The sequence below is a fragment of the Scyliorhinus canicula genome, chromosome 16 (assembly GCF_902713615.1).
Source record: "Scyliorhinus canicula chromosome 16, sScyCan1.1, whole genome shotgun sequence".
Classification (NCBI taxonomy): Eukaryota; Metazoa; Chordata; class Chondrichthyes; order Carcharhiniformes; family Scyliorhinidae; genus Scyliorhinus; species Scyliorhinus canicula.
Window position 1 is genome coordinate 6,385,613 of NC_052161.1, and position 24,442 is coordinate 6,410,054.

The 24,442-nt window shown below is 42.4% G+C and overlaps 1 protein-coding gene across 9 annotated transcripts in view; it reads right to left on the reverse strand.

The window, feature by feature from the left end:
* The window catches only part of lcor (ligand dependent nuclear receptor corepressor), a 140,991-nt gene that overhangs the window by 45,806 nt on the left and 70,743 nt on the right, over positions 1 to 24,442 (reverse strand). Inside the window, exon 1 of one of the 9 annotated variants that reach the window (XM_038773410.1) lies at positions 4,127 to 5,564. The exons of 7 other annotated variants lie outside the window; for them this stretch is intronic. Coding sequence is in view for 1 of the 2 variants with exons in the window: in XM_038773413.1 (XP_038629341.1) it covers positions 5,581 to 6,538 (958 nt within the window). In the remaining variant the exon portion in view is untranslated. Of the gene's footprint in view, positions 1 to 4,126; positions 6,539 to 24,442 lie in introns of those variants that run through there. One more of the 9 variants, XM_038773413.1, reaches the window with a different exon arrangement.

The following is a 24,442-nucleotide window of genomic DNA, read 5'->3' on the forward strand; positions in this document are numbered from 1 at the left end:
CAAATTATGTCTTTACTCATGTAGCAAATACCAACACAGCAGATTGTCTACTTCCAAGAATTATAAAATTCTCTCAATTATTTTTCTCCTTGTGCCAATGTTATAGTATCATGTTCCTCCTACAATAAGGAAAGGTACCCAACAATATTTCGAATTAGAATCACTACAATTCAGAGGGAGGCCGTTCGGCCCATCAAGTCTGCAACAATCCTCTGAGGGAGCACCCTACCTAGGCTCTCAACTCTACCCTACCCCGTAACCTCCCTAATCGTTTGGACACTAAGGGATCATTTTAGCTTGGCTAATCCATCTAACCTACACACCTAACCCTGTGGGAGGAAACCGAAGCACTCAGAGGAAACCCAAGCAAACACGGTCAGAAAGTGCAAACTCGGGCAGCACGGTGGCACAGTGGTTATCATTGCTGCCTATGGCCCTGAGTTCAAATCCCGGCTCTGGGTCACTGTCCGTGAGGAGTTTGCACATTCTCCCCGTGTCTGCGCGGGTTTCACCCCCACAACCCAAAAGATGTGCAGGATAGGTGGATTGGCCATGCTAAATTGCCCCTTAATTGGAAAAAATAATTGGGTACTCTAAATTTTTTTTTAAAAAGTTTTTTAAAAAGTGCAAACTCCATAAAGACAGTCACCCAAGGTTGAAATTGAACCCAGGTCCCTGGCGTTGAGAGGCAGTAGTGTTAACCATTGTGCCACTCATATTGTTCTTTAGCTGCATAAAGGCAGGATGACAATAAGTGCTTTTCAATTTTCCCCCCTTTCCTTTCCCTACGTAAAGCAAACCAACATTTTATCACAGCAGCACATCCAAGAACATAAACTGGATGGTATGGAGATATGGGGCAGGTAAACTAGGCGGGGTCCTACCACGCTCCAATGCTATAATGGGTTGCACCACCAACTACCACAAAGATTCCCCTCCAAGCCACCCACCATCCTTACTTGGAAATATCTCACCATTCTTTCACTGTCACTGGGTCAAAATCATGGCACGTCCTCCCTAACAGTACTGTGGGTATACCTACACCACATGGAATAGGGCAGTTCAAGACAACAGTTCACCACCACCTTCTCAAGGGAAATGAGGAATGGGCAACACATGTTGGCCTAGCCCGCGACACCCACATCCCATTAATTAAATTTTAAAAAGAGGCTGTGGTACAGAGAACAGGTGCAATATGAATAAATAAAATTGATAATTCTGTTATTCAATAAGGACAACTTACTTAACAAGCTTTTCAGTTTTCCCATTGTTCAGAATAAAAATTTAGACAAACTTATTTTAGAATTCATTGTTCAAAGTTACTTTGGCGAAATATAAACTTTATTCTATAATTTATTCTACACTTACCCAACCCAACATTCAAGGTAGAATGTTAAATTATGCCATGGATACTAATCAATTTAAAATTACAATTTAACACTTTTATTACAAAGTTTACATATTCTGTTCTTCCAATTTGGTCAACACCTCTCCCATTTCTTGTCAAGTTCTTACTTTTAAAAACTTATGGAGATTTTCAAAGCCAATTTAACCATGAAAATGCTTGTAAAAAGAAAAAAAAAATCACTTAATTCTCAACAGTTCTGCTAGTTGCAATGTTGTCAGTTCATTATCCAATTTTGCTAGCAGAACAAATAGCCTCAGAATCACAGGGCCCGGTTCTTCCCAAAAATTTCCATGTTAATTTGTGGCGGGGTTTTTCAGGAGGTTTCCCACCGGCTCTGTGGGTGAGTTCCCCACCGCTATTCAATGACATTCGGTCACTTTATTGGGCCCTGGGGAGTTTCTCACCGGTTTGCCACACTCAGAATTTTTTTTTTTTTAAAGAAGTGGGGAGCTGAACTCCGAGATTGTGCAGCCATTTTGAAAGGGTGCCACAATCTCAGTGAGCTTGTGGGTCCCCCAGACCTCCCACCCATGGGCAATGTCACCCCCACACACATGGACACCCCACACCCCCCCAAGTGAGGACACCCCACACCCCCCAAGTGAGGACACCCCACTATGGGGTCCATGGGGTCCCCCCCCCCCCACACTTCAGGCACCACCAAGCCCCCATCCATCACCCACTCCCTTCTAGGGCCCTCATCCATCACCCAACCAATCTCCCAAGGGCCCCTACTAACCCACTCTGCGAACCACCCCTTCACCCTCATTTCATGGGCATGGCCTCCCTCGCCATCTGGCAGTGCCAGCCTGGCACTCAGGCACCATTGTATGCCACCTTGGCACCCAGTGCTCCTGCCAGCCTGGCAATGCCATCCAGGCATCTTCGTGGTGCCAGCTGGGCAGTGCAATGGTGCCCACATTTCAGGGAGTCACCCTACACTTAGCCAGCACTGATCGGCGCCCAGCTGCAGCCTCGCTGGGGAGGCCGAGGAATCACGGAGGCCTCTGGATTTTGTGCGAGTAGGTCATAAGTAGGTCCACAACCTATTTCTTAGAGCGTCATTCGGTCACGCCTATTTGGGGCGGGGCTCTGCCTCTGACGTCTTGCGGGACTCCGGAGAATCCCGGGAGGCGCGAAGTCTGTTGGGAGACACGCTGGTGGCGTCTCCCCGGATTCTCCAGCCTCGTTGTGCTCAAGCGAGAACACAACGTGGTCAGATATCCGTGCCCACTGAATCATTACAGTGCAAGAGTCCAATCGGCCCATTGAGTCTGCCCCGACCCTCTAAAAGAGCACCCTATCCCCATAACCCAATCTAACCTTTTGGACACTGATCGGCAAATTTTGCATAGCCAATCCACCTAACCTGCACATCTTTAGACTGTGGGAAGAATCCCACATAGACAAGGGGAGAACGTACAAACTCGACACAGACAGTAACCCAAGGCTGCCACTGTGAAGCATCCTGAAATTAGTATTAGGACTTTAAAAATAAGAAAAATCACCTATTTCCAAGCTCAAATGTTTCACTTATTTGGACTAGAAATATTTTTGTCGTTGCACACTAGAAGAAATAACCTTTCATCCTGAAATTAGTGTCAGAACTTTTCAAATTTTTTTTTAATTACCTCCCATTTCAAGATCAATTTTTTTTCATATTTGGACTGGAAATATTTTAGTTCCTCCACAATGTTAAAAAACTACAACTTTAAATCTTTAATCTATGATGGCAGGATGGTGATGATGGGGAATGTTTATTGAGGCATTATATGAGGCACAGCCTCAGAAGGGGTTTATTTAATCTGCACAAGCCACAACTGTGCCCTCTTGTGGGGCCCTTAATTAAGGCTATTAAATCTCCCTCGCTACTTTGAAATTAAATCTATCTTTCATATGCAGTCTAAGCGGCTTTATTAAATTTGAACAAAACAAAAGACAATTTTTCAAAACTGACACTTTATCTTTAAAACTTCCCAAATGATCAACTCAGTTTTAAAAAAACCATTACCAAATTGGAATACCAATTTAAGAATGCTTCACAATGACAGATACTGCAAACTTTGCTGGTAAAGCTGAAAAAGAACATCTGAAAAAAGATGTACATGAAAATAACTGATGTTGGCAAAGGCAGATCTGTACAATCTAAATTTGATATGCTTAAAAAGTATTTCCAAGATACTGTTAAAGAAAAACTGGCAAATTAAGTATCTCCGAAACATAAGGCTCCACTTCAATCACATTGAACGGATGCATCGAATTTAAACTAATTGCCAGACAGGAAGTGTTAGTGAAGGTGGGGATTGCAATATTTAGCCCTTCGCCTAATTACACTTAAAAAACGCGGTTTCAACGAGCTCTAGCAGGCTAACTAACACTGCAACGCTGAATGTTTGGTGACGACTATGGTGGATGATAAGAGTATTTATTATCTCTTGTGGTTTCGGATTGTGCTCCTCACTCACTGCCTCTGAGCTAGGCCTGTTTCCAATGGGATCAAATAAAAGCGCAGCCAGAACAAAATATGTTATTCAGCTGCCATTAGGCTGCTCTCTTGCACCGCCTGGCCGTCTCAATTTGCTAAGAGTTTTAAAAATAATCAATGCAGGCAGAGAATGAGCGGATGTATATTTGTGGAAAAGGAATGTGGGTGAGAATAGCAACACAGGAAAAGCTATCCTCTCCTCTCAGCCTAACATGTCTCTGCAAACTACTTACATTTCATACAGCTGCTTTCCCCTTCACAGTCAGCCCATTGTCTCGCCACTCCATTAAGAGGAATTTGTCAAAAGGCATTTTTCTTTCAATAAAAATGATACACAACTAGTTACATCCCAGGAGCCTGGGAGAGGAGGGCCTGGCCAGCCCCGCCCACACCTCCCCATTGGCCGACGCCACGGTACCCCCCTATGATTGGCCATCACAGCTGCCAATCAGCCGCTTTGGCCGTAGCCGGCCTCGGCGGGCGCCTGTCCCATTTTTATCACCTCGCAGCAAATTAAAGCTGGGAATTGATGGCTTCAAATGACCGAAAAATGGGCAGAATTCTCCCCAATAATAAGTATAAATCATTATGAAAATGTACATGATTAGCTCCAATAACTATCAATTACTGTTACATGCCTGCTGCCCAGCTCTCAGCTTTGGGCAGCAATGGCAGAGATAGGTCAGGGGCATTTCCTCCAAAGGGTTTTCTAATCTAATTATTGGGTGGAGAGAACCAAAGCTTTGTTGGAGGTTTGAGCACACGAGGACAGTATATCCTCTCAGCAGTTCTTAAAATCTGGCTGCCCGTTCAAGTCCATAAGACTCTTTGTGCAATAAAGGAAATCTGTATTGATATTCTACTGGAAAAATCGTACGTCGAGCAGAAAGCAAATTCTCCATTTTCAATTGACCTTTTTTCCCAAAATTTGAAACAATGATTATATCAATTATAGTGGCTTGATGGACCAAATTCCAGAATGAAATTTAAAGGGGCAATAATAGTCATGGGGTAATTATTCTTAATCTGTCTCTATGTTAGGAATATGAATATCGATACGAACAAATCACATTAGTTTCATGCCAACTACATTTTGTGAACTGGTGGACTGCACCAGGAAACATTATTACTGTGAACAATGCTTTGACTGAAGCACAGGTTTCTGGCATTCAATTTATCTACTATATTCTACAGACAGCTGTGTAAATGTTGTCTGCTGATCCTGCTATAACTGCTATTACCTTGGTACTGCTAGTTTAGAATGCTTCAGAAGTCTGTCTCCTGTTCAGTGCAAACTCCTTTGCTACTGCATTTTTTTTTAACTGCACAAAGGTTCACAGTTTAGAAAAAGATTTCTTTCAAACTTTTTCACTGGACCAGTAGTACTGCTGTAAATAGGAGGAAAATGCTTGAAACACTCAGCAGCTCAGGCATCCTCTGTAGAAAGAAAGAGTGTTAATGTTTCAGGTTAAATAAAACTGTGTTTCCAGCATTTTCTGTTTTTCCCCAAATTATCAGCATTTTGGTACTTCTGTTATGTTGGCTAGTTTCAAATAGATAATTGGAATTTCCAGGAGCAAAGGAGCACTCACTTTTTGTTCTCAACCTACCTCCACACCCCATCACCAGGATGTCATTTCAAATTGTCTTTTGTGCTTTACTAGTGCTCACCCAGATACACAAATCTCTACTCAACTTTCAAATTATGAGGACCGTGTTCGAGCTCATCATCCAACTCCTGGGGCTCTGGACTGAGGATTTTCAGCTTTTTCTTTGGCGGGTTTTTCAAAGTACCCAGCCTCTCTTTCACTTTGTACTCCAGGGTGCTGTGAGGGATTCCGTAGGTACTCTGGGCTTTCGAGACACTCATCTTCCCATTCATCACCACAGTGATAGCTTCTTCAAGGATCTCACTGTTGTACTGTCGGTAACGACCTCGCTTTTTTCTGGGCTGCTTCAAGTCACCTTCTTGTTCAGATGTGGTCTGCTGCTTACTAGAAGTAGGCTGGTCTGCATCTGAGCCCCAGGAATCATGTCCTCCATCAATCAAACTCACCACCCCTTTCCTGTGCCACAAATTCTGCTTTGGAAGGATCACTCTGAGTTTCCTGTGGAGTGCACTTTCAATCTGTGAATTTATGAACAACGAACTACAGTTATAATGATTTGTGACATTGGTTTCACAAGAGAGAGCCATTCCCCGAACCTGTGGTATCTTCAAATCTACTGAAGAGGAATGGCCTTGGTCTCTCTTTCCATGTTTTGTTTGAACCGACCCTCTCTGAAATGTAACCTGATGGAAAGGAAATTCCTTGGTATCTGCAGATGTATCATTGTCCCTGAATTTTACATGTTCCAAATTGAACTCATAATGTGGTTTGGCCCAAGGGGCCTCTCTAGCTAGTATTAAGTGTTGTCCACGGTGCTGAGATGCTGTTCCTAAACTTGGTGTAGTAGATTCCACACTCCTGCTTACTGGTTCCTCACCCTTCTGGGCGGATCGAGTCACTGGTATTTTGAGAATAACAGACGATGCAGAACTGTCCTGCGTCACGGGCTGTATGTTTCTTCGTGACTTTGGAAGTGCTCCTTCAATACTTTGCGATTCGCAGTCCAATTGCTGTTGGCCAGCTCTCACGGGACGCCTAGGATTGGATGGAAGGAAACTCAGGTGAGCAGGACTTGCACAGGCAGCAAGGGATCGATGGAGGTCACTCCTTTATTAGAAGACCTTGCTTGGGTAACATCACTTTATGAATATACAGAATTTAACAACCTCAGCATCAATTTTAATTTTTTGTTTGAATTATTCATAAAATTGAGAAAATATTCACCAATAGTCTGAAATAGCTCAAACTGAGGCATTTAAATCAAAGCGCCCCTAAATACAAAAATAATACAGCAGAAAGGGCAATTGTTTTTAAAAAGGGTGCACAAATTTCTCTTGAAATGATTCGCCGAAATAGTCTACAAACAGTAGCTTTATTGCACATTACAACTTAACATATATTGTCACTCTACAATACAGAGTTAATTTTAGTGTAACAAATGTGACGTTACCTCTAAACAAGTAATAAAAGAGTCAGCCAAATTATGCAAGATTAAACATTGAATGCCATTATATTAAAATAACACATTAAAGGTTTGGGCAAGCCACTTTTTCACAAAATCATGGTAATCACCTTATAACAAATATATCATAACAGAACAGTATCTGATGAAGTCAAAATACAAAAGTTCTCAATACTTTTGTTGTGCTTGCCAGTTTGATTTCAACATATTACCTTTTTCAGATGCATTGCCGTTTTTCCTGCAATTTCTTTCCCTTTTTTGCTCCCTTCACTTTCTCATGCTACAACATAGTTTCATGAGTGCCAAGTGTCCTCTGGCACTTGCCCAGGTGGTCACTCTTCATGCTTCTGCCTCGGCAGAGCGTTAAAAGGCTACTTTATCACATTAGGTAAAGCACAGTGGCACAGTGGGTAGAACTGCTGCCTCACAGCGCCAAGGACCAGATTCAATTCCAGCCTTGGATGACTGCGTAGAGTTTGCATGTTCTTCCCGCGTGTGCGAGTTTTTCCTCTGGGTGCTCCAGTTTCCTCCCACGGTCGAAAGGTGTGCAGATTAGCTGAATTACCAATGCTGAAAGTGCCTCTTCATGTCCAAAGATGAGCAGATTAGAATTATGAATCACAGAATACCTACAGTGCAGGAGGCCATTCGGCCCATCAAGTCTGCACCGAACCTCTGAAAGAGCACCCCACCCAGGCCCACTTCCCCCACTCTATCCCCGTAACCTTGTAACCCCATCCAGCCTTTGGACACAAAGGGGCAATTTAGCCGGAGCACCCGGAGAAAACCCACGCAGACACGGGGAGAACGTGCAAACTCCACACAGACCATCACACAAGGCCGGAATTAAGCCTGGGTCCCTGGCGCTGTGAGGCAGCAGTGCTAACCATTTGTTAGCACTGCTTTCATACCCACTGCATTCATAGAATCATAGAATGATACAGCACAGAAGTAGAGATAGTTCAGTCTATTGTCTCTGTGCCAGCTGTTTGAAAGAGTTAGCCAATTATTCCACTCCCCCGATCTTTCCTCATTGCCTTCCAGATTGTTTCCTCTTCAAGGATTTATCTAATTCCCATTTGAAAGTGATTACTGAATCTGCTTTCACCACCCTTTCAGGCAGTATAATCCAGATCATAACAACTCACTGCATTAAAATATTTCTTAGCTCACCTCTGGTTATTTTTAGCAGTTACATCAACTCTGTATCCTTTGGTTAGTGACCCTTCTACCACTAGAAATGTTTTTTTCTTATTGACTTTATCAAAGCCCTTCAGGATTTTTAACCAAAAAGCTTTCACTTACCCGATCTGGCTTTCTTATTGCACCTACTCCACCAGATAACTTTTAATACTTTTATTGTTTTGAGAATTTGAAAATGTGTTGAATCATTGGCTCAGAACAACCTCTATATGGTAGCATTCGTGAAGAAATACTAAACTGCATCATTTGTAAAACACTAATATTCTTATCAAGGGTGTACTCAAATAGGTTTATCATACATGCAAATTTTATAGCAATGGGTCAGATGGGTGGAAATTTAGTGAGGTCATTGCAGATAATTTGCAAGGGCAGAGAAAATAAAAGGAACCGTATTATATTCTACATTCAAACACGGATAAGATATATGGTGAAAATCACTACTTTGTAACAAATGTAAAAAAGCAGCTCAGCACGAGATTGCTTACACTAGATATCCTGTATCCAGTAAGTGCCAATCTGTGCTGAATTGTAGGTCGTCTTGCTCGAAAGGTCAGCAATAGAAATTTTGCTTTGGCTCCTGAAAGCTGGCAGAGAGAATTATGCTTCGTTCAGTTTGATCCAGTTCCCGGAGATAAGTAGTGAGCTAACTTGCTGCATTTGTTTTCAGTTATAAAGTCAGTTGGTAAGGAAGATTCAATATTTCCATTGCATTGGTAGACAAAAAAAAAACAAGCCCAAAAAACAAGCCCAGTAAAATCTGACTAATAGCATTCTATTAACAGTGGCCTCACATTTAACATTTCACTTATTTTAAAATCTCCAAAAACAAGTTCATCCACCAAGTGCAGCCTAGCCCTACAATGGTATCTAATTGGTTCTTAAATAATTTCAGCGTTTTCACCTCTGCTGTCCATTCCACCTCTTGATCACAGCTTCTGCGAAAGCACAGCTTTGTGCCATCTATCCTAATTTGTCTTTTACAAATTCTAACCTAGCAATTTAGTAATTTCCTGGATTTCCATTTTCCAAGCTGTTTAATGTCTTGTATACTTCCAGAATGTTGGGCAACTCTTTTCCCTAAGACTGAAAAATCCAAGTTCCTAACTTTTCCTGGTAACTCAGACCTTTGATGCTATAAAACAGCCTAAATGTATTTCTCCACCATATTGTCTCAACGCTTGGATGTGTCCCTTCTGCTCTGGTAAACATAAATGAAGACAGCATACAGGGAATAATCTCGCCAGAGAATTATACAGGTTTAAATATGAATTTCTGATTTGTTTTGCCTATGTACTTCGAAATTATACTGATTTCAAATTCATACTCTACTTTTTTTTTATTCCGGGAGATGGCTAGACCAGAATTTATTGCCCACTGTAAATGCCCTTCAAAGGGTGGTGGTGAACTGCCTTCTTGAACTGGTGAAGTCCATGTGGGGCAGGTAGACACTCAGTGCTGGAATTCCAGGATTTTGACCCAGCAACAGTGAAGGAAAAATGATATATTGCTCGTCAGAATGGTGATTGGTTTGGAGAACGTTCATGGCATGGTGTTCCCAGGTATCTGCTGCCCTGGCCTTCTCTATGGTGGTGGTTGGGGGTTTGGAAGGCACTAGTTAAGGGGCCTTGGTGAGATCCTGCAGTGCATCTTATAGATGGCACTCACTGCTGCTACTGTGCATCATTGGTGGAGGGAGTGAATGTTTGTGGACAGGGTGCCAAACAAGCGGGCTGCTTTGTCCTGTCATATGAGGAGAGACTAAATTGGTTAGAATTATATTTATTGGAGTTTGGAAAAGTGAGAGGGAATCTTATATAAACTTATAAAACTTTAATAGGATTAGATCGGGTAGATTGAGAAAGAACATTCCCGATGGGAATGTCTGGAGTGCTGTTGGAGCTGCACTCATCCAGGCAAGTGGAGAGTATTCCATTACCGCAGGATTCCTGTCATCTGATCTTGTAGCCCCAATATTTATATGGCTACTCTAGTTCAGTTACTCGTCAATGTTAACCCCCAGAATGTTGATAGTGGGAGATTCAGCGACGGTAATGTCATTATGTCAAGCGATAATGGTTAGATACTCTCTTGTTGGAGATACATAAAAATAGAAGCAGGAAGAGGCCATTCGGCCCTTTGAGCTTGGGTGATCATCAAGTTCAATACCCTGATCCCACCTCCCCCCCCCCATATTAATTTATCCCTTTAGCCCCAAGAGCCATATCTAATTCCTTCTTGAAATTGCACACCGTCTTGGCTTCAACTACTTTCTGTGGTAGTGAATTCCATAGATTCACCACTCTCTGGGTGAAGAAATTTTCAGATCTTTATGTCCGGTTTCAGGGGGTACTTTTTGGTTGAGCTGGTGTGGGAACTTCTAAGGAATTGATGGAATGGCAAAGTTTTTGAGGAACGGTCAGGGAAGGAAGAGTGCAAGTGAACGACGAACAGCAAGTCCAATAGGGAGAAAGATTGTGGGTGCTGGTTCATCGCGTGGAGCCGCTCCTATTATGGTTGAAAGTCTGACCGAGGTGGTATCCGTAAAGTTTGAAAGGCTGGTCACCAAGCATTTAGAGGTGCATCGGAGAGAGATGATGACCTTGCTTGCCCTGATAAAGGCTGTGTTGGTGAAGGCGTTGATGGAGGTGCGGGAGCATGGAGTAGATGAGGGGGGGGGGGGGGGGGGGGGGGGGGGTCGCAGCAGAGCAACCAGCTCACCCCGATGGATGAAGAGCTGTGGTGGGTGGTGGACATGGGTCAATAAAAGGCTAAGAGCTGGAGAATAAGTCAAGGAGACAGAATTTGAGGATCGTGGACCTGCCTGAGGGGTGGGGGCGGAGGGTCACTAATGTTATACAAGACTCCCACTAATGTTTTTTGCACCTTGGTGTTTCTCAGCTCGACCCATACAGATTCCACATTTTCAGAGCTAATATCCTTCCTCGCTATTGCTTAAATTCCCTCTTTAACCAGCACTGCCACTCCACTGCCTTTCCCGTTTTGTCTGTCCTTTCACTATCACTATTGCCCTTCCATTCTTCTTCCTTCCCTGTACAGCTGAGCCACCCATGATTCCACGGGCCTGTCTCTGGCTGCACTTCCCTGAGGAACCATCGCCCTCATCAGCTTCCAAAATGAAAAACCAATTAGCAAGCGAGATAGACTCGGGCCTCCTACGTTACTAGTCTGGTTATTGGAGACTGCCTGGCGTTGACGCATTCCTTCTCTGGCTGCACTCTTCTAAACTGTGGTTTGACCACCTCCCTAAACGGGCTATCCACACCGTCCTCTGCGTCGTGGATGCACAAGTGACTCCAACTAAAACGCAAGTTCCAAAACCCGGAGCTCAAACTTGTGCATCTGGTGGCACATACAGATATGTTTGTCTAGGACATATAATGCTTCCATAACTTCACAGGATGTACTTAGCCAAGATGACCTGCCATCCCGTAACTCTAAAACCTATTTATTACACTTAGCCTAAGTAGAATTAATAGAATAAATTACTGGTAACTTACCTTTACTACTCTTAGGCTAACTTTATCTTACTTTGTTTACTTTATTACCTTATTTCACTTTAACTTGATGTAAGTTTACTTCCTTATTGCTGGCATTCCTTACCGAAATCCAAGGAGTTACCTCTTTGTAAATGATTCGTTTTTCTAGTTTAAGCTATTTAAACACGCTCACCAACAGCAGTTTCTCACCAACCAATGAAATTACCATTTTCTTGTGATTCCACTCCTGGATGTTCTCTTCAAACTCAGCCCGTGCCCCAGTAGGGGTCTCTCGCATGTCTGAATATCTCTGCTCCCGGGAAACTGAGAGGAAGAACCTCCTTAACTTAATAAGGAACTTATGTTTCTCCTGTGATGTTAAGCACTAGGTGCTGCTGACTGCCTGTCCCAGTGTCCTGCTCTCACTCTGCTCTAGGTGCTACTGACTGCCTGTCCTGGTGTCTTCCTCTCACATAGAAACATAGAACATAGGAGCAGGAGGAGGTCATTCATCCGTTCAATCCTGCCCCACCATTCCTTATGATCCTAGCTGATTATCCAACTCAATGGCCTAATGCCTTCCTATATCCTTTGATCCCTTTGCCCCAAGTACTATATCTAACTGCTTCTTGAAAACATGCAATGGTTTGGCCTCAACTATTTTCTGTGTTAACAAATTCCACAGGCTCACCACTCTCTGGGTGAATACATTTCTCCTCACCTCTGTGCTCAATGATTGGAAAATCCTTCTTGCAGCTACCTGTGTTGTTGACTGCTTGTTCCAGTGTTCTCCGCTTACACTCTCCTCTAGGTGCTGCTGACTGCCTGTCACTATTTAGGTGAACTGGTAAAGATTTTGTTGGTTTCATGAACCTGTCATCAAGGTAGATATGCGGTGTTGTCTGGCAGTGCTCACACAAGTACAGTGAATAAAGAACCAACATTTCCTTATATAGGACTCAAGGTAAAGGAAATCCTTTGGTGCTGATCGTATTGGCCAGATGGATTGCTTATTACCCCAGGCACAACATATTTAGCACAGTGGGCTAAGACAGCTAGCTTGTAATGCAGAACAAGACCAGCAGCTCGAGTTCAATTCCCGTTACAGCCTTCCCGAACAGGCGCCGGAATGTGGTGACTAGGGGCTTTTCACAGTAACTTCATTGAAGCCTACTTGTAACAATAAGTGATTATTATTATGAAATGAATTTGACGTAACTCAAGGATGCTACCACCAATTGGGCTATGTAGTCTATTGCCCTCAGCCAGCAAGAAGGTAACTTTTTTTTAATTAAGGGGCAATTTAGCATGTTCAATCCACCTACCTTGCACATCTTTGGGTTGTGGGGGCGAAACCCATGCAAACACGGGGAGAATGTGCAAACTCCACACAGACAGTGACCCAGAGCCAGGATTGAACCTGGGACCTCGGCGCCGTGAGGCAACAGGGCTAACCCACTGCGCCACCGTGCTGCCCCGCAAGAAGGTAACATTAACATAATGGAATGAGTGTGAGACCAGAGTGAAATAGTGAGTGTTATAATGAGAGAGTGTTCACTTGTGAGTTATCGAATGAGAATGAAAGAGTGATTGAGCGACTCAATGAGTGGCTAAGTGCATGTGAGTGAGCAGGAGAGTATTTGTTAACGAGTGATTAAGTAAAAGAGCGTGTAAATGTGAGTTACCATGTGAGGAACAGAACACAGGAAATAAAAGCAGCAGTAAGTAATAATAATCTTCATTACTGTCACAAGTAGGCTTACATTAACACTGCAATGAAGTTACTGTGAAAAGCCTCGTCACCACATTCCGGCGCTTGTTCGGGTACACTGAGGGAGAATCCAGAATGTCCAAATTACCTAACAGCACGTCTTTCGGGACTTGTGGGAGGAAACTGAAGAACCCAGAGGAAACCCATGCAGACACGGGGAGAACGTGCAGACTCCACACAGACAGTGACCCAAGCCGGGAATCGAACCTGGGACCCTGGCGCTGTGAAGCAACAGTGCTAACCACTGTGCTACCATGCAGTCGCATTCAGCTGTCTCAAGTCTGCCATTTAATAAAATCGTCGTTGATCTGATCTTGGTGTAAACACTTTCTTGCCCATATCATAATCCTTGATCTCCCCCCCTCCATAATTCAAAAATCTAAATATATTCAAGGTCAAGATAGACGATGACACAACCTCCACAGCTGTCAGGGGTAGAGAATTCTAAAGATGCACTACCATCTGAGAGAAGCTCCTCCTCGTCTTCACCTTAAAGCAGCAACCCCCTATTCTGAAACAATGTCCTCTATGTACTAATGCATGTTTCAATAAAATCAATTCTCATTCTTCGGCTTAACCTGCACAACCTTTTTCAAAAAACAACCCAAGAATCAATCTTGTGAACCTTCTCTGAAGTGCCTCCAGTGCAAGTATATCCCGCCTTAGAGAGATTCCAGGCAGTACTCTTGGTATGGTTTTATCAGTTCCCTGCAGCAAGACGTCCCTACTTTTATACTCTGTCCACCTTGCAATAAGGGCCAACTTTCCATTTGACTTTCACTTGCTGTACCTGCACATTAACCTTTTGTGATATATGCATGAGGACATCCAGATTCCTCTGTTCCACAGCATTCTGTACTCTCGCTCTCTCTCTCTCTGGTTAAATATTTTGCATTTGTGTACTTCCCATCAATGTGGCCAACCTCAAATTACTCCTAACAACACAAGCTCTTATCTTGTGCAGTAACCTTTTTTGTCAGACCTTCCTGAATGTCCTTTGGAAATCTAAATACACTGCATCTACTTGGCCCCGTGTCCAGCTGTTTGTTGCGTCCTCAAAGAACTCTAATAAATTTGTCAAACATGGTTTCCTTTCATAAAACCACGATGGCTTTGCCAGATTGTACCATGATTTTCTAAATGCCCTATTACTACCTCCTTAATAAAATATTTTAACATTTTCCCAATGACAGATGATAGGCCAACTGGCCTATAGTTTCATGCTTTTAGTCTCCCTTCTTTCTTGAATAATGGCGGTGCATTTGCACAGTTTTCCCTTAAATCTTTGTCTTTTGTCCCATTAATGTTTCTAGTACGAAATTAGTGCAGAACGTTGTGAGAAGAAGTAAAAACTTAACAGATCAAAGCAGTCGGACAACTAGTCAGCCAGATCGACCTTTCGAGGGCCATACAAATTAGGTTTCTATTTCTGTTCAACTAACAATGCTTAGGTTATTCATATTTACAAGAACAGAATCATAGAATTTAGAGAAGGAGGACATTCAGCCCACTGAGTCTGCAATGTTAAGACAACATAAAGTGACCTTGAAATGCTACAAGGTCTCTAAATTAACAATGGTTCACTAGATTGAGGCCAGTGAATTTAGAAATAAATGAGTAGCAGTTCGGGTATGACTGGCCTGAGGGACCAGTGAAGTAATTCCAACTAGCAACATGCACTGCTTATCACTCAGATTCCCGACCAGGCGTTAAACAAATTTGCATCGATACCTGCCCATAAATAGAAAATACAGCTTTTGGAACTCAAGCAAAGCAGTGACTTGTATTACTTCTCAACCGATAGACTATTGTTTCTCTCCCTTCATTTCAATTCAGGACTCCAGCAGTAAAAAGTCTGGTACCTAAGCATTACATTTCAAATGATTTCAATTCCAATGAATTTGAATGTGGTCAATAACAAGAATAGAAAGAACTTTCTATCCCTGTAATACTACTGTTACGTCCAAATCCTCGAGTGGAAGCACCTAGCATCTCACCATCATGGCATTTTTATTGAACTAACTAGCAGCAAATATGAAGTTGTGATTCCAATGTTTGAATTGCCATGAACATGAGTAATGTGTCCAAATCCCAGAGAGATCCACTGATGGACTGCATGCAAAGCAAGTAGGGGAGAGGAAGATTATGAATAGATGAATCTGTTACTGGGCATATCTAGGTTGCTAGTAGCATACATACCAATGCTACTACTAGGCATATTTAGCATAATGATACCAAAATCAAAGTAAATCCAAAATATTTTAATATTTCCCCGGCATGTTTTGTGTCAGCCACCACAATCACTGGCTCCACCATGTTCCATCCTAATGTCACAGCTTCAATGCTTTCCCCAGATGCCACCCAATCTCAGGAGGATAAATCTAAAAAATATTATACATCCACTACTAAAACGCCAATGACAATACTCAATATGTTCTGGCATGTCACTTTGGTACGCAAACCCCAGGAAACCATCTATCTCCTTTCTCCTGGACTGTGATAAATAAATTGCAATAATTATTTCATAATAAAGGCCAAAAGATAAATCAAAAAATTCCTTTGACTTGCACTGCAACATTTGAGATGCTTTTATACTGCAGAGTTTCACATTTCCATTTAGAATCTTCCATATCGTGAGCATCACTGGAGATCATTTATGTATGAATTTTCCATACTTTGCCTATTTTACAGCCTGCTCAATACTGCTGTTAACTTTAGTGGAGTTAAATTGAACAGGGTGTAAAACCAATATTGCCGCTGATCCATTCAGTTTCCTGATGGATGAACTTGGTTAAAATTGCCTCTCATCGGTCTTATAATTAAGGACAAACACTGGAATTTACCTAAAACTCAAATTAAAATATAAAAGCAACTTAAAACTTCCATGATAAATTACAAGATGAGCAATGTCTGGACCGTGGGTTCTGTAGACTAGTTTAGGGAAGGTATTTACACTGTTCTAAGAAAGATAGTATGGTCTTGTGCAAAGCTGTAGCATATTAAATGGCTAACTACATTGGATCAAAATTATACATATACTGTGCAACCTGGAGTTTCAGAAAATGTGTTTCATAGAATTTACAGTGCAGGAGGCCATTCCGCCCATCAAGTCTGCACCGGCCCTTGGAAAGAGCGTCCTACTTAAATCCACACCTCAAACCTATTCCCATAACCCAGTAACCCCACCAAACTTTTTGGACACTAAAAGTAGATTTAGCATGGCCAATCCACCTAACCTGCACATCTTTGGGCTGTGGGAGGAAACCGGAGCACCCAGAGGAAACCAACGCAGACACGGAGAGAATGTGCAGACTCTGCACAGACAGTGACCCAGCGGGGAATCAAAACCTGGTCCCTGGCGCTGTGAAGCAATAGTGCTAACCACTGTGCCACCAGTACTAGGTGTGCGATCCCAAATTGTCTTCAGAAATTATTTTTAAGATAGTACAGGCTTAAAAAACACAGAATTTTAATATTAAAAAAATCTTTCCCAAATTATATTTCCCATCCAATTTCATCATGGATCATGTATAAAGTCCATGCTTTGTGTATCCAGGAAAAATAGCATAGTAGTTATACCAGGGGTGGGCAAACTTTTCCGTGCAAGGGCCACATTCAGAAATTCACAATTTTAAAGGGCCGCATAGTATATTAAGTAAAATAATTACTTCACCCGGTTATGATTCTGGGCGCCTCATATAGAACATAGAATAATACAGCACAGAACAGGCCCTTCGGCCCTCGATGTTGTGCCGAGCAATGATCACCCTACTCAAGTCAACGTATCCACCCTATACCAGTAAGTAACCCAACAGCCACCCCCCCCCCCCCCCATTAACCTTAAAAAAAAATTATTTAAAAAAAAAAAAAATTTTTTTTTAAATGTTTTTTTTTTAATGACTTGGTGGGCCGCATAAAGACCTTTGGCGGGCCGCATGCGGCCCGCGGGCCGTAGTTTGCCCACCCCTGAGTTATACTATTGGGCTAGAAATACAGAAGCCTCAGCTCGTGGACTGGTATTGTGCGTTCAAATCCCATCCTGGCAGCAGGGGCCTTCAAAACTCTGTTGATGGCACAAAACAGTTAAGTATGGTGAAGTGTGAGGAGGATAGTGATAAACTTCAAGAGCACACAGATGGCTGATGATATTGGCGGACACATGGCAGATCAAATTTAATGCAAAGCAGTGTGAAATTATATATTTTGATAGGAGGACTGAGGGAAGACCATATTAAAAAAGGGTACAATTCTAAATCTAGTGAAAGAACAGAGGGGCCTGGGGGTACATGTGCTCAAATTATCAAAGGTGGCAGGGAAGGTTGAGAAAGCCATTATTATGGCATATGGAATACTGACTTGATAAACCCTTGAGGCACAGGGTATGAATGCAAGGAAAGACACGTTCCCCCCGTGTCTGTGTGTGTTTCCTCCACATGCTCCGGTTTCCTCCCACAAGTCCCGAAAGACGGGCTGTTAGGTAATTTAGACATTCTGAATTCTCCTTCAGTGTACCTGAACAAGTGCCGGACTGTGGCAACTAGGGGATTTTCACAGTAACTTCATAGCAGTGTTAATGTAAGCCTACTTGTGACAATAAAAATTATTATTGGTGTAAGTTATGGTGAACTTTTATAAAACACTGGTTCGGTCTGAACTAAAGTATTTTGTCCAATTCTGACTTTAGAAAGGATGTGAAGGCAATGGGGAAGATGCGGAAAAAATCTACTGGAATGATTCCCAAAATGAAGGACTTCAGTTATGTGGATAGCTTTGGGAAGCTGGGATGGTTTCCCTTGGAAAAGGTTGAGAGGAAATGTGATAAGGTATTTCAAATCATGAGGATCTGGGCAGAATAGTAGTGAGAAAAGTATGTGAAAGACTCGAGAACCAGAAAACTTTTTTTTGCGCAGCAAGTGGTTGGAATCTGAATGCAGTCTTTGACAGTGTGTGGAAGCAGATTCAAACGTGAGTTTCAAAAGGGTAATTATTGAAAGAGAAAAAAACTGCAGGGATATGGGGAAATGCCAGAGGAGCGGAATTAGCGGAGTTGCTCTCACAGAGAATCTATACAGAAACAATGGGCTATAAAGTCTCCCTCTGATTTGTAATTATTCTATTACTCTTATTGTATTTGAATTTCACAAACTATAGGTACCAGACCCCAAAATACAAGTAACCCCAAATCCAGGAAGTTTGGGACAGGGGACTTGTCATATTTGGGATTTTAGGTACAAGGCCTAGTATGTACTTAAAGTATGAAAAATATAGAATGAAAGGGTTTTACACAAATTGTTAACCAAGGTTCCAACTTTAAGTGCAGCAGGTTTTCAGGTCCTTCTGGATTTTGGGATGCGGGATAAGTTGTCCAGTACCCATAATTGCATTTGTTTAGTTTCATATGCAAATTATATTTCATGGACACACTCTCCTGACATCAGTAATTGCAAGAAGTTCAACATCATTAACAAAATGTGATGTTTTATTATAGAAATAAACTTAGTTTAAGATCAAGTTAATTTAAAAAACACTGAAGAGAAAATACTTCAGTGAGCCTATGGCTGTACGTATCATATATATCTAAATACTGTTATATGTTTCTATCTGGGGCACTGGAAGATAATTATAAAAATAAATGCATTTTCATATTTTAAAAAAGTATAACTCAAATGAACAAGTACTCTATAACAGAAATATAATTAATACATGCATTAACATACTGCCTTTCAAGTCAAACAAGTGAAAGCATTTTCCATAATATTGTCACATAGGCAACTACAACAACAATTTCATGCTAGTAACAATCCACAAGAAGCAATAAGATAAATGATCAGAATAATTATTTTTCGATGAGATTTCTTTGTGGCGAAATCTTGGCCAGGACATTTGTAGATCTCCATGCTCGTCCCCAAATATTCCCATAAGAGCTTTGCACATCCATCTGAACAGGTTGACTTTTCCTTGGATTAATGTCCCATCTAAAAGCTGAGAATTAACTAAGTACTTACCTACAAATAATCACCAGAGGAAAGATTTTTTAAAAAAAATAACATTTTAAATGAAACATTTGTTTCATTCAGTAATCAATTTGATCAGTGGCAACAGTTTGATTGAAGGCTCTTTTTTTTTAAGCACATCCTATCTCCAATGAATATTTCCTGCCTGTTGGTATCAGTCCAAATATATCAATCATCAAAGGAAACGGAGACTGGCATCATCATGGCATATCTACCTCACCCTCAATAGTAAACCTTCTAAGAGCTTTTTGGAAAAAACATTCTTAAAAAATATAACACCAAACATGTCAGCCTGAATATTTGCCAAGTTGTGTCAACCCGGGAGCTCTATAAAATTGTTGGGTGGCACCCAATTCTGGATTCTTGCCCGAGGCACGTTTCCAGCAATTTTCACTGGTGCAGGATAAGGGTATGGATTGCCAGCCCACACTCTGCATTATCCCCAACCTATTCCCCATCCCTCCTCCTCCACTGGAACCTGTATCAAAAATAGCAGGCTGAACAAATGGCCTTATCATGAATGTCCGGCTGAACTCCACTTCGTTCTCAACAAATAATGCTTACACAGGGGCAGAGAGGAGTGAAAGCTTTGTTTGATAAACATCTCCATTACCTTGTAATAACCATCTGTTTCTTTGAAGAGCTTTTTTCACTACCTGTGTTTATTTACACCAGATTACGAGGTTTCAAATGAATAAAGGTTTCAGACATTGATACTGTGAATGACTGTGGTTGATTGACACTTTCCTAGGTTATAAGCGGAGTTGGTTTTTTTCAAAAGATCTGGCTAAAGCTACCACTTATTATGCCAGCTTCAGGATAATTTTCAAAACTTGTCAACGGCTCATTAGTCGTATAGATAGTGGATACTGGGAGAATGGAACAAATTTATGGCAGGCAAGGGCCTCCTTAATAGAGATGGGTTGCAAAGTCAGGAACTTATCCCAACTCCCAACTTGGATTACGAAAATCCAACCCGCAGTATCTGGAAATTATTTGTTTTTGTACCTGTTTTCAAAAGCTGGAAATACTATTACCATGGAAATACAAGGAATCCAATAGTGACTTCAAGACATTTATAAATACTGTAAAATTGGCTTTATAAATAACTGTTCTTTCCCAAATACAATGTTTGTCCAGTTTATGAATCTATTAAAATTTTGCCCTGTGTACTGTTCATGGACCTCTGCAATTATTTACAAAATACAATTCCTATCAAAGGCAATGTAGTGTGCAAGAAAACATGACACCCTGAAATCAAAAGAGTAATGCTCTAAACTTTCACATTTTTGCAGCAGGCATGGGCTTTGTCAATTTACTTAACCGCGGATCATAAGTAGTCTGTTCAATGTCTTACTGTAGGTAACATATAGTGCCACTTTTTTTAGAGAAGTAGTAAAATGAATTATTTGGCCTTTATTGGCCAAGAGAAACGGTCACGAGCAGTCCATGAAACAAAGCAAGCAGTCTTTTTTAAATTAGCTTGTCCATATCCTTCACAATAATCTACATGAGCCGACCTAGATAGTTGTCTTGTTATGTCTTGTCAAGTCGAAGGCTTCAAAAAGTAGCCTTTATGTTAAAACAAAGAACTTGTATTTACATAGTGTGTTTCACAGCCTCAAGACACCCTAAATCACATTGTGACCAATTAAATACTTTTGAAATTTAATCCATCATTGTTGTAGTGTAGGAAAGTTATTATTTTAGCAACCAGAGTTTGGAAGGCAATGTCCATGAGGTCATGATAAAGTGCAATAAATTCAAATCATACTTCTAAAGTATGTTTAAATACAAATGGAATCAAACCAATAATTCCCCTTTGTTTAAGGGAACAGCAGAAGGAAGTGGCACTGTTCAACTGAGTCAACCAGTTCTTCCATTGCTACCCCACTGAGATCAGTTTGCAATCTGGACGGTGAATCGACCATGGGTCATTCCCATCTCTAGGATTCCAGTTGTACTCATGTGTTTGTATTTATTCACTAATCAATCAGAGAAGCATAAAAAAAATCTATGTGATATAATACTGAAAACAAACACCAGGAAGGTTTCAGGCTCAATCTTAGATCATTGCAGAGTTCATCGAGCTTGGCTGACACAGCACTAGGGACAGAAAGATTAGCCTCAATGTTTCTTGGCTATGAGGAGCTTATGAGATCCTAGAATATCCCAATGGAATAAGCCAACATTCTCCCCAATGTGCTTTGTATAAAAGCAGCAGTATTCTTCAAAATGAAGTTGGTGATAGGATTATGAACAGTGGTTAGCCACATTCTGAAGGTTTGTTTGTGGACATCGCTGGCTGGGCCAGCATTCATTACTCATCCCTAATTGCCAATGAGAAATGGTGTAAACCACCTTCTTGAACTGCTGAGTCCATGTCGTGTAGGAAAACCCACATTGCTATTAGGAAGAGAGTTTATAGTTCCAAGTCAGGATGGTGTGCGGTATGGAGGGGAAATCCCATGCATCTGCTCCACTCGTCCTTCTAGTTGATAGAGGTCACAGGTTTGGGAGATGTTGTCAAGGAGCCTTGGTGAGTTTGTGTCAATTGGAGTCCTGGACCAATCAGAGGGCTGGTCACTCAATAACACAAATGATGGGTGTGGCGAACAAGCTTCCCGAGTTAAACTGCTGGCGCTGATCTGCTGCAATATCGCACAACTTGGCCAGCTTCCAGGCAAAGGTGGAGGTCTATTCTCGGGAACGTATGCAGTTTTGACCCCGGTTATTTTAAATAGAACCCAATGGAGCATGTGTGGTCAGAAAACTGAATGAAAAACTCTGGGCTCTCAGACAACTGGAACTCCAGATGAAACTGCAAAGTGAACAGTGCACATTCCAATCAATTGAGCCCTAAAATGACACTTGGGATCCTATATGATTCCCCAGGTTTCCATGCTAAAATAGACTACTGCATCACTCAGGCAGTAGTAGTAGAGTTGCCAATTCTGGTTGGAGGCATTTGTGAAGGTCTGATCATGTGATATTGTGGTCATGTGACAGTCTGATGCTGTTGCTCCATCTCTCTTTCCCCATCCCTTGTTGGGACTCGGGTTGGAAGTCTCAGTCAGAGCTGATGTGTACTTAAACTTCAAATGTCAAAGTCAGCTGGCATGGACAAAACAAACTAAAAGATTGTGCAAACTTCTCAAAATCATCATTCTAAACTCAGCTCAGCATCAACTTTTCTATGTTACACCATAAAAAAAGTTTTCATAGAATGATAGAAATCATGGAGGAGGAAGTGACCATCCGAACCCCCACAGTCCCATTCTCTCTCCTGTAATGCTATACTCTCTCAGATTCTTTAAGATTATTGCTTTTCAAATATTTACCCCATTCTCTTTTTAAATGATGTGTCAATCTATCTTGTTTGCTAATCACAGTGAAGCATCCAATGGTCCAATAGGCCAGGTTCAAAAATTTTCCTTCTCTCCTCCTCTTTGGTTCTTCTAGTAAAAATCCTTGGTTTTTGTTTTCCTTTAACCACAGTGAAATCCCCAAGTCTCACTCACCCATCAACTAGCTGTTTTGCTCTCAGTCCTGATGACACTAAGTTGTTATTGCTGTTCCTGGCTCTGCAGAAAACACTGCTGCTCACACCCTACCCCATTCACAGTCTCCCTTGTCGACCCCAGTCCCCCAAATCCTATTCCCGTCTCCCTCTTTCCCAACACAACCCCGATTCCCCAGGGCTCGAGCACAACGTGGCCGGAAAATCTCTGGAGAGCCCTCTCGCGAGCTTTCCGGCAGCCTCCACCCCTCGCGGGATTCACCAAAGTCCCGCAAGGCGCCCCATTTGGAACTCCGCCCAAAAGGGACAGGACAAAATGGCGACCCTGGAACTAGGTCTTAAACCCACTTAAGACCTACCTACCCAGGAGCTACCAGCATCTCTTCATTCTCCGGCCTTCCCAGGGAGGTTGCATCCAGGGGCCATCAGTGCTTAATGGCAACGGAGGGCCTCCCAGGTCATTGGAGACTCCAGGGTGGTCAGGGTCAGTGCAGGGTGGCTCCCTGGCCCTCCTTCCCGGATCGTGGGTACCATGGCACAGCCCAGCTGGCACCTTGGCACTGCCACCCTGGCACTGACTAGGTGCCTGAGTGGCACTGCCAAGCTGGCTGGAGCACTGCCCAGGTGTCAGTGCAAAGGTGCCCAGGTGACAGGGTGGCACTGCCAAGGTTCAGGGCCCGAGGGGGGGGAATGTCCATGAAAGGAGGGTGGAGGGCGGCTTGAAAGATGGGGGTGTGTAGGGCAGGGTGTGCAGGTAAGTAAGGAGGTTTGGGGGGGGGGGTGCTGGGTGGGGGTCCTGGAAGGGAGGAGGTGCAGTAAGGGTCTTGGGGAGCCTCCCAGAGACCCCATAGCAGGGTGTCCTCACTTGTGGGATGAGGGGTTTGGGGTTGTGCCCATTTGTGTGGGGGTGACATTGCTCAAGGGTGGGGGACCCACAAGCTCACCTAGAGATCAGGGCACACTTTCAATATGGCGGCCTGATCGTGGAGTTCAGCTCCCCAGTGCTAAAAAAATTCTAAGTGTGGGTTAAACCGGTGAGAAACTCCCACGGGTCCAAAAAAGTGACCGAGTGTCATTGAATAGCGGTGGAGAACTCGCCAGCAGAGCGGCGGGAAACTCCCTGAAAAACCAACCACAAACGAACTGAGAAATATTTTGGGAGAATTGCGCCCCCAGTCTCCCCCAATAATGCCCCATTTTCTGCACTATCCAGAATATTAATCTTTAATTCCTAGTCCCTCAAGGACATTCCAGGAGAGGTGATAACCCTAATTGCTCACGGTTAATCCTGAAAACGGAGACATTTCAAAGAGTCTAGGAAACACTGAGGCACAGTTTAATTCTTGAACATATGCTCTCATTGTTTACTGAGTTCATTGATGTGCAGATGGATTTAGTTTTAATTTTCCATACTAATGAAATATAGTAACTATACTTTAAAAAGCTTACATTCTTACATCAAACAAATAGAG